Source organism: Pelmatolapia mariae, linkage group LG6 (assembly GCF_036321145.2).
Source record: "Pelmatolapia mariae isolate MD_Pm_ZW linkage group LG6, Pm_UMD_F_2, whole genome shotgun sequence".
NCBI lineage: Eukaryota > Metazoa > Chordata > Actinopteri > Cichliformes > Cichlidae > Pelmatolapia > Pelmatolapia mariae.
In genome coordinates, this window is record NC_086232.1 from 39,992,392 (window position 1) to 40,003,084 (window position 10,693).

At 42.1% G+C, this 10,693-nt stretch overlaps 1 protein-coding gene across 1 annotated transcript; it reads left to right on the forward strand.

Annotated features, from left to right (window-relative positions):
* Positions 1-2,981: 2,981 nt before the first annotated feature.
* Positions 2,982-7,318, forward strand: LOC134628762 (ras-related protein Rab-33B-like). Its single transcript, XM_063475518.1, has 3 exons — positions 2,982-3,462; positions 6,300-6,478; positions 6,567-7,318. Exons 1-3 carry the CDS (start codon positions 3,244-3,246, stop codon positions 6,895-6,897), a joined length of 729 nt encoding a protein of 242 aa, XP_063331588.1. The 5' UTR covers positions 2,982-3,243; the 3' UTR covers positions 6,898-7,318.
* Positions 7,319-10,693: the final 3,375 nt, after the last annotated feature.

Genomic DNA, 10,693 nt, shown 5'->3' on the forward strand with positions numbered 1-10,693 from the left:
TGAATATGGGACACGGCTGTCGGTGAGGGGCGGGGGATGGGGGGGACTGAGCGGAGTGGATCTGATCTCTGACGGGTCGGCAGGAAGCCGAGCGGGAAGAGTTACCTGAAACGGACACTGAGGACGACCACAGGTGTTTCTGTATCTGCTGTGACGCTCGCTCAAGTAAAACGCCGGAGAAAGCCACCTCGCACGTCGAACAGTTTCCCCCCTAAAAAAGTGCTTCCCTCGCAGTTCCAGGTCCAACATGGGAACACCTAACCCTCTGTCCTCGTGGAGCACCTCGTAGCACAGAATAAAAACTGAAAGATTGTGTGATGCGTTCTGTTTCAAATACACAGCTACTCTTAACTTTTCTATATAGCTCTGAGAGAGATGGATAGACCTAAGCAATACCACAGACACTCTTACCGATGATAATCATTTCTGGATCTGGTTGAAGCGGTTACACGGAGCCTCCGGGCGGTCACTTTTATTTATGCAGCACATTTAGTAACAGGAGTTTGGCCCCGGGTGCTTTCCAGACGAGGCAGAGTCACTTGTGTTGTTGCTCTTTAGAAATGGTTTTATCTGCATGATGTACAGAGACTCTTTCGGTGAAGGCGTTTATGAGCCTGTAGTGCTTTCAGAGAGATCTTCTCTGCTAACTTTGAAAGTCTGAAGTCAACATCCACTGCCCCCCCCCCCCCCCCCCCCCTTGCCAAAATGATAAGACACGAACAAAGGCGAGTAAACGTACAAACATCTGGAAGCTGTTTTACTTCTTCTGTACCACCCACCCCCCACTCCATCTTGTTTTTCTTCCCCTTCTTCCTCTGATTTTGGTTCTAATGTGAAAGATGAAATCTGAGATGGTGATGTATGATATCTCTGGATTTTTGTATTAAAACCAACAGGAAAAAAATGCTTGTTAGCCTCCCTGAGCTGCCCGTGTTTTCTTTGCAGGGGTTGGGTAAAGCTTTCGCGAGGACCAGGTTTTACCTGCTGTTTCAAACAAACTAACCTTGAGTGGAAGTGGGTTACAAAGCCCTCTGACACCAATGCGGGCTTAGTAACCAAACGTCAAGATTGTGCAGAAACTGTTTTGTGTGAGCTGGAGGAAAATCCACACGCCTGCAAAAACATTTTGTTCTGTGTGATTATTTCAGGAGGACTGTTTCACCAATAAAATAAAATTGCTTTCACAATTTTTCAAATGGTGCTTCATAGTGTCAAGTGTTAAAAATCCCAATAACAATAAAAGAAGACGAGTGGGAACATTTCAAATCAGAGTAGGAAGAGTTTCCTGTCGGTGATCTTAATGCAGCAGCCTTTACGAGAAAGGAGAGGGCATCTCAGTCTCTACCTTGGACAGAATAAAGGACTAATACACTATAAACATTTCATTCACAGAAAATTCAAGCACAAACTCGACCGTGAAGAAGTCTGTGTGGACTCATTTGGCCTTTAGAAAAACTGCAGTTGTTACTGCTGTGTTGGCTTGATTATCCAACACCAGGGGTTTCCCTTTTGTGTCAGCACTACCTCTTTATTTAGAGACACTTCAGTGGTAACAAAGGTGATTTCGTACCTGTCACAAAGTAGGAAGGTGCAGGGTTTTTCCTGCACTTTAACAAAACAGGTCTGGCCTCGTACCAAATGGAATTCACCAGGACTGTGATTTTAAAAAAACAAAAACATTTGGCCAGTTTTTTTTTTTTTTTAAAAGCTGGTTTTAAGTTACTGAGTTTAAAGTACTACTTTATGAAATGGCCAGAAATAACAGAACAATGCACAGACTTCTGTCAGATAACAGACTTTTATGCTTCCTCTCTGTGCTGATCAGTGCTTACGTGTTGTAGGGAAAACCCCAGAATTAGGTCCTGGTACTTTATATCGGAGCCTTTCCCTGCTCACACAGGTATGATCACACTGTGTGCTTTAAAGGCTTTGCCCCTGTATTTGACAGAAATTTGTGCATTCACTTATTTTCAGCAAATCCTGCCTAACAAAACGGGTTAAAGAAATCATTTTATAGCCATGCTGCTGACTTCCCTTACTTGGGACGTCTAAAATGTTTTATTTTGAAACTGCTTATGAAGTTCAGGGTCAGTGGAGCCTACTCCAACTGTCAGAGGGCAGGAGGCACAGGCCAGTACAGAAAGACCTCCCTACTGTAACAATAAAAATGATGGTAAAAGTATATCTGGTCACTAAGAGCTGAAAACCTTATTTTAGGGGAGGGGAAAAAAATCAGTTTTGTTTTTTTTTTTTAAATCATGTTTGATTGTTAATCTAAGCATGCAGTTTTTGGTTATTTTTGAGTGGCAAAACCTGGTGTGGATGCTACCAGAAAAACTCCCTTGAAAACACCTTTTTTTTTTTTTTTTTTTTTTCCCCCCAAACACCAAAGTAGACCACCTCTCTGATCCATCACGTTGGCACTGAACACTTCCAAAGCACCAATTGAACTTAAAGCTGTGACTTTAATAAAGTTTTAATGTTTGTGCCCTTGTCAGTTACAAAGCAGGAAACCTGTGATTCTCACTAACCAGTGTTTGTTTTTCCTCTGCTATCCTAAAATTCCTATAAAATCTAGTAGTTTTTAAAATGTAGCCGTGTGTCACAGAGTGAGGCCTCATCTCTGCACTCAGGTGGCACCACGGTTCATGCTGACCAAATCATCATGTACAATATAAAGTATAATTAAGCAGAAATGAAGAAATGGAGCATTAAAGGGAACCACCAAGCTTGATGGATATAAGTGGGAAGCAGGATGCGGAGTCACTTGGCGCCCCCACCAGGAGGGGGCAGCATCGTGCTGAAGAGGACAGCTGTAGTGAACGTGCGCGTCGTTATGTTCTGACCCCCCCCTTCCCCCCAACTAAAAAAAAATGATGCCCTGTTATTTCCAGCACTGGCAGGAGAAGGCACCACCATGTCCCGCGCTGTTGTGAATTAAAAACACTTAAAAGGGAAAGGAACTAAAATCAGCCAATCACGTTAATGTGCCAGGAAGCTGAGACTCTGGACTCTCCACCCTCATCACCACAGTGAAACGCCGGGTCCTCCTCCTCACACCCACGCTGGGCAGCACTGTGGATAGTCTGCACGGAGTTTTTGGAAAAGTTTTCGAAACCAGCAGAAGATTTTGTGTTTGCAGAAGTTTTGGTCAGACGGGGGGAGGCTGCATCTTTGGAGACGCCGTTTGAAGCCAAGTGCGCATTTTTGCGCTTTGTTATTACCTTGAAGGACTCGGGCTACATGGATTCGTCTCTCGAGTTTTCCAGTTCTATGGGTAGTGTTTCCTCACTGCTAACCCGCTGTCGGACATTTAAGGTGCTTGTGATTGGAGACTCCGGGGTGGGTAAAACCTGCCTCACCCACCGACTGTGCGCCGGGGAGTTTCCCTGCAGATCGGAGGCTACCATCGGCGTGGACTTCCGCGAGAGAGTGCTTGAAATCGATGGAGAGAAAATCAAGGTAACTGGTGACTATCATCCACCACTAAAAAGCTAGCATTAATAAACCCAGTTGGAGATATTTGCCCTAATAATGGTTCTGAACAGCAACTTTTACGCATAGCTAAAACTCTTATTTTGAAAATCCCCAAACAATTAAGTAACTTTTTGGTTTGTTGAAGTTTTGGGACTAATTTCTGTGAGTTCATTTGTTTGTTTGTTTTTAAAATTACCCTCATGATAAAAGGAAAAACAGATAAGCACGTGTGAGCCGGGCTTCGATTCCTCGTGTTTATGTGTTGTTAAATCGTTTCTATCTCCTCTGTCCTGATGTTCTCAGGATCGCTGTTAATTAAGTGCCTACACCGCAGTGTGGTTCTGCTGCATTAACACACACTTATTTGTCCCAGACTGAACAACTAAAAAATTCTCTGGATGGCAGAAAATCAGCAGACCTGCTTGCGTTTGCAGACCTGTGTCAGCCTCTAAATCACTGCGAGCGTCCACAGCCACAAAGACACACATTAGATTTTTTTAGGCTGTAGTTAGGATGTGGAGAAAGTTTGTTTGTTTTGTTGAAATGAAAATCGAATCCGGTATTAACTAAAAATGTGAGTCTCAGTTGGTCTTTTGAAATGACCACATGATAGAGGAAGTGTCTGAGTGGTGACACAGGATTTGTAACCTTAGGTTATTTTTTTTCCTTTTGCTTAGCGGTGCATTTAGTTACCAGTGTCTGACACAGTTTAACAACAGCCCAGGATCTTAAACCTTAAGTTCGTGATCAAGTCAGTCGACATAAGTGTTTTAGGTCCATCCAGTGCAGTCAAACCGTAAAATGGACATTCTTTCTAATGACCAGCGGGTGGCGACTCCTAAGATTCAATTGAACTGAATTTCAGTGATAATGAAAACCAGATAATCAGGATGAATCATTTATGTTTTAGTAATGTTTCTATAAGCAGCTCCAAAATAATTCAGAAGTGTTTCAGAGCTTTAGAGGCAGCTACTGCAGGTCCTGCCTCAAGCAGGTCTGTTCAGCCTCTCAGCTCTATGGCAACAAGTAAAGACTAGATCCTGGTGGTGTGGGTAGTAAGCATATTTTTAAATGTTGCTTTCGGGGTTTCAGAGCATAGATCTAATTACCAAAAAATACTCAACTTCTGTACATGAGTGGCTCGTAAAGTGGTGCCAAAGTTTCTGCAAAATAATTTTTTAGAAATATTAAAATTGTGCTGTAGCGTTAGAAAGCATATATCCGCACAGGATGCCACCATATATTCCTCACATTCACAATATCAGTGGGTCACTAGAAAAACTCAGGTATGTTTTTGACACATTATGTCAGATATTTATCAAAAAGTTTCAGGAAGTAAACACTTTCATATATTTTATAAGAATATGCTTTAACGCCGCCTGTTAATGCTGATTTGATCCAACAGTATTGTTCCTGGGACGCTTGCTTCTGTTTAAGGGGTCACTGGGATCAGGAGTGGCCAGAGTCCTCACCCCAAACTGACTCAGTGACTGAGGCTAATGTGCTAACAACTGAATCAAAAAAGATTACAACTTCAAATGAAAGTTAGAAGATAAAAATATCACTGAACTCAAAATGTAATTTGGCATACATCAGGTCTAAAGTCTGATATGCACCAATGCTTAGGTTGCTGATGAAGCATCCATCTACTTTCATGTCACTGGGTCCAGGTCTTTGCGGCAGGAGTTTAAGCAGAGATGTCCAGAACTCGTTCACCTCCTTCCGCTCCTCTAGGTAAACCCTGACGTGCTTTTGAGCAATCCAAGAAGCAGACTCTCTCTATCGCGTCCTGGGTCTCCTCCAGTTCGACATGCCTGAAATACCTTGTGTAGCATTTGGGAGGCATCTGGAGGCGCCCCTGTAGAAACTGAGCTCCTCACCCTGCCTCTAAGAGAAAACCAGCACTCCTCAGAGTGTCACTAACCACCCCTTATCGGTTATAGGTGTGGGCAAGAATATATTGACTGGTAAATTGACTGTAGCCAGGTTGAGAAGGCCTGGTCCACAGGCAACGTCTAACCTTTGGGCCCTGTTTGGGTTTGTCCGTTTGCAGCTCAGCCGCCATCTTGGTCCGAATCCAGACAGTTATTTGAAGCCCCTAAACAACTGAATGGGAAGACAACACGTGCACACAGGTTTGCACCGTTATGGCTGCGTCCCACAGGAGAACCGAACAAACGGCATGTTTTGTTTCCGGTTTAAAACTCTCGAAGAGCTGCGCATCCAATAAGCCCCAATAAGTTACATTAATAAAGTCACCACCATCTTTACTAAGATCACATGTAGAGGCGTGCAGTGCAATGGGATGATTGGCTAATGCAGTTCCTGTTTCAGCTGTTGATTGGCTTTTAAAGGCCAAGGCCACCAACTTTGGCATTTCAGAGCTCCTCCACAGATTTCTGTTCGGGATTGTTTTTGGGTGCCATGTCTCCTGGTCTGCGTGCCCCTCTTTGTCAAGTTTCTTCCCTATTTTTGCATTAATGTAGTTATTTTAATGTCTTTTCTGCAGACATGAGGACTGTATTTCTGAGGGGTCGGGGGGGTCTGTTTTGAAACTTTGAATAAACCTTGACAAAGCCTTAAAGAAAAATCGTTGGTTTAAAAAAAAAAAAAAAAACAGGATCGGCTTGTTTATTCCTTTTTTTGGTTCCCTCTCAGAAATGACTCATTGTATGTCTCTGTGCATGTCACGGAGTTAACGAATATCAACACTTCCTCTCTGTTCCTTCCGTCCTTTTCCTCGTGCTTGTGCCAGCACCAGCCTTCAAGAAGAATCAGCCTCTCACTTTCTTTCCTTTCTTACTTCCCCTCCTCACCATCAGCTCCAGCTGTGGGACACAGCCGGACAGGAGCGCTTTCGTAAGTCCATGGTGCAACACTACTACCGTAACGTCCACGCGGTGCTCTTCATTTATGATGTCACCTGTCCTGCCAGCTTTAGTGGCCTGACTTCCTGGGTAGAAGAATGCCGGCAGCACTCCCTCGGCCAGGACATACCCAGGTACCTGCATCAGTTCTCTGTGTGCAAAAGTGTTTGTTTAACTTGGACCAGACTCTTTGTGACCTTTCATTTCCTCGTCTCCTCTCAGATTCCTGGTGGGGAATAAGAGCGACCTCCGTGACCCCAAAAAGACTGACAGCCAGGTGAGCCAGGAGCGGGCAATGAGCTTTTCCAAAGCCCACGGCATGATCTTCTTTGAGACATCCGCCAAGGATCCTCCAAAGAAAGGCACGAGCGGACAGCAAGGTAGCAGGCAGGCACTGTATCAGCAAGATAATGTGGAGGACATCGTCACCGCTGTTAGCCTAAAGCTGAAGAGACAGAAGAAACTCCCGACAGCGAATTCCATGGCGTACAGCGGCTCCTTTAAACTCGCTAACAAGAAGAAGGCCGAGAAGGAGCCGATGACCTGCTGCTGAGAGCGAGGAGGACGAGGACATGCCAATCCAGTCACTCCCACACAGAACTTTAATATTTAAACTCTTAAAAATGCAAAACGTGCCACTCAGAAATTTAGTGTATATTTGTGATCTCAGTGTTTACAAAAGCTGCAAAATAAAATACTGTGAATGTAAACATGCAAGTGAGCTTTCGATGCAGTGACGCTGTTTATTTTCAGCGTGTGTGGTCTGACTGGTTGAGCTCAGGGTTTTCTCATTTCCCTGTTTTGTGCCTCCTTGTCTCCTCTTTCCTTCTTGTATCTCAGTGCCTACAGTGCGTCTTGAGGAGAGAGGAGGCTTTGCAGGAGGAGCTATGAGTGAGGAAGCACAGGTGTGTAATCTCCATCTGTGACGTATGCACAAATATGCAAACCCCGGCAAGATGAGGACTCTTTAAAAAGGTGTTTTATTTCTGTTTTTACGATGAATAAAATAATAAAAATGCATGATATTCACACTGACATGTGACATTGTGCCCACTCTGCAAGTTGATTTAAAGCTAGAGAGATAATTTATCAGGAACTCTGATACCCTCGTGTGACAGATCGTGAACTATAACGGTCTGCTTTATCACATCACGTTTAATTCATGTAAAATAACAGCTCAGAAACAGGGCTGCGATTTAAAGGATACCAACATGGAGTAAATAGTTATGAAAACTTTGAACCATTACTGTGGATTTAGAAAGTGTCAGGCGATTACTTCTCAGACATAAATACAACGTAATGCAATCGTCTACGAGCAGCTCATATTTCACAGAATTTAACAGAAAATCCTGTAACCCAGAGCAGCAGCGCACTCAACTCCAAATGCTAAACTCCTACCTGGCATGAGTCACATTAAACTTACAGCTTCCTTAGCTGCTGTTATTCACTGACTCAAACTGAATGTGCACCCAGGAACTGATACCACAGATCCAACATGTCCAATATGACTGGATGCATTAAAGCAAGGTACATAGATCTGAGAATGAGCTCTTAAAAACACAGTTTACCCTAAAATTACAAATTCACATATCTTGATATATGTGCTATTTATCTGTATCAATCAGGGATGTAAACAGAGAACCAGCCGGTCAAAGGGTGCAGGAGCAGGAGGTCAACAGTTTTTGACTTTTACTTGTATTCTTGTTGGTCTAACAGCCTAGTGTAGTACACCAAAGAGCGGTGCAGGTGTGTTTATTTGAGGCAGTACTGTGGTTTCAGTGGCCTGTCCCACTTCAGACCAAACTGGGCTGTAAGTTTGACACCGCTGGTCTGGATGCTCTTTCTGTGAGTTTCCTCGTTTTGGAAATGTCAGCTGCAAAGATGTGAGCCGTCTCTGGGATGTGATGGCACCAAAAAATAACTCCAGGCTTTTGGAAAAACTGACTCTGTTACTCAAATGAACTAACTTAGTATGATATTGTGCAACGTCTTTTCTTCCTACTGTCACACCCACCAACCCTGGCACTGTGCCTCCATCTACCATAATGAGTCATCGTGTCATTTGGTTCAATAATATTCAAAAGAAAGCAAACATCTCGGCTTCTGGTTTCTCCAGTGCTTAAAAACTTTGAGTCGAATCATCCTGTGCCAGGGGTGTCAAACATGCATCCAAGGGTCACAGAGTGAAATTTGTAGTTAAGTTAAAATTTACTCAAATAGTTCCAATGAGATGAGAAGAAGAAGGAGGCGTGAAAGTATTTGGACACTTTATTGGAAAAACAAAGACATTAAACGTGGCGCGTTTTGCCTTTCCTCTGAATCTGTGATTTGTGGTAAACATGTACCGACTCACTGAATGTGGAAAATAATACGTATTTTTCTCAAGACATTTCAGGCTGTTTATAAACAGATGCTTCATTAAATGTTTTCAGAATATACTTCTTTATTGCAGAAAGGTCAAATTAATTTTTATTGTTTTATCTAAACTGCTCTTTTCTGATAGATCAGATTAGTTAGAGGTTCTGGGGTAAAACTTCGTAAATGTAATCTTATGGTGAGCTGGTCCTTTTCCCAGGAGGATAAAACATAACACATATGTGATTCACTAAGTGTGTAATATGAGCTGGTGCTGTTTTGATACATCACCATCTCATCCTGGCTGCCCGCGGACTCGGCAGCAGTCGTGCTCGGGTCTTGTGCATGATGTGGGCGTTGGAAAAGTGCATCACATGTGGTTTCACAACTTTGTGTCTAATCGATGATTCAGAGCTTGTCACATGATTAAAGTCGAACGGCCAGACTTCTGCAGATCCTACAGCCAAACAACAGCCAGCGTCTGGTGTTTAAGGACGTGTGCACACACGAAAGTATCACAGCTGTGCAACATTCAACAGCTCAGCGGTAGGCGTGTCTCTCTGAATACAGGGAAGAGTGGAACCAGAGGAGGAGACGGCTGCTTTCCTTACTCTGAGATTTTTAAGTAAAATCTTAATTGCTGTTTTTGTACGTTTACTGCACCTGTAAACTTACCAAAATAAGCTCTATGAAGCTCCTGCAGGTGGTTTAAGAGAGGACATGCCTCCTGATAATTTCATAGTGGGGGTTTAGCTTGGAGCATGTAAACTTTGAACAGATAGTTTTTAATGAGTTTTAAACTGGGGACTAAAAAAAGACTTGGGAACTCAGTATAAAGCGAGTGTAGGGTCTGATGTTTTGAGGTTTAAAGCCCTACTACAACTTGTCTTTTCTAAGTCTTATAACACAATGTCCATTATATCAGAAAAATGCTAAGTCTGACTTTAATGAGATACTATTTTGCCACTTCTTGGTCTGACCTAACCAGCAATGTATGATGGTTGTACAGGAAACATCTCAGAGTAAAATTACTCACTTTATCTCAAATTTCCACTTCAGCTACAGGTTTAAGGCTTTGCCGCGACCGTGCACACTGTAAAGATTTAAGAATTTTATTTTACTTACAAAAATAATACAAAGAAAAGGCCAAGTACCATTAACTATAAACTATTCCTCATTTTTAGTTTTTAATTATTGTAAATATTTTAAGATTGCATAGTTGTGACCTGTTTTTTTTTATTCGTGTGTATTGTGCCTCAATGTTACTGATATATTCATGCTTATATTTTTACAATTGTAAAACCTTACAATGGATGGACTTTTTTGCATCTACATTCTTGTGTAATGTTTCATTAGATATTATACTTGATGTCTTGGGCCCCAGGAACACTAGCAACCACTATTGTGCAAGCTAATGGGGTTCATTATATATAAATTAATAAATACATAAAAATAAACCTTAAAAGGGGGGACTTACTACTTGTACAGTATTCAGTGGTAATTAATTAGTATTTATTTTGAATTAAATTGAGGTGCAATTTATTTTATTCAACTTCAGCTGAACTCAGAAAAAAATATTTATTATTTATTATCAAATATATATTTGTTTTAGAAAGTTCAGAGTACTTATGCACATCAGTTACCTCAGTTTTTGTCTCCTTCATGTGCCTTACATTCATGGATATCACCCCAATCCAAGGGGGACCTGGGAGCTATAGGCTCAGGCTGCTGGAGGACTTCCCATGATGCATCACTTCTCCTCCATTTTTATTAGTCCAGTGGTTCTCAAACTTTTCACAATGAGTACCACCTCATAAAATATATGGCTCTTAAAGTACCACCCTTATGACCGAAATTAAAGTACAATAGCATACGCCTATTTAACATCATATACAGTTTATACGAGACAGTTTTATTTCTTATATGAATGTTATTTATTTTAACTGTCATAAACAGCATGTGACAAGTGATAATAATAACAAATGTACTGCATT

What these genes read in the sequence shown, in the direction of transcription:
- LOC134628762 (XM_063475518.1), top strand. Translation starts at nt 3,244, where the DNA reads ATGGATTCGTCTCTCGAGTTTTCCAGTTCTATGGGTAGTGTTTCCTCA. An exon ending in TCGATGGAGAGAAAATCAAG is followed by an intron (nt 3,463 to 6,299) that starts GTAACTGGTGAC and finishes CCTCACCATCAG; the next exon opens with CTCCAGCTGTGGGACACAGC. An exon ending in CTCGGCCAGGACATACCCAG is followed by an intron (nt 6,479 to 6,566) that starts GTACCTGCATCA and finishes GTCTCCTCTCAG; the next exon opens with ATTCCTGGTGGGGAATAAGA.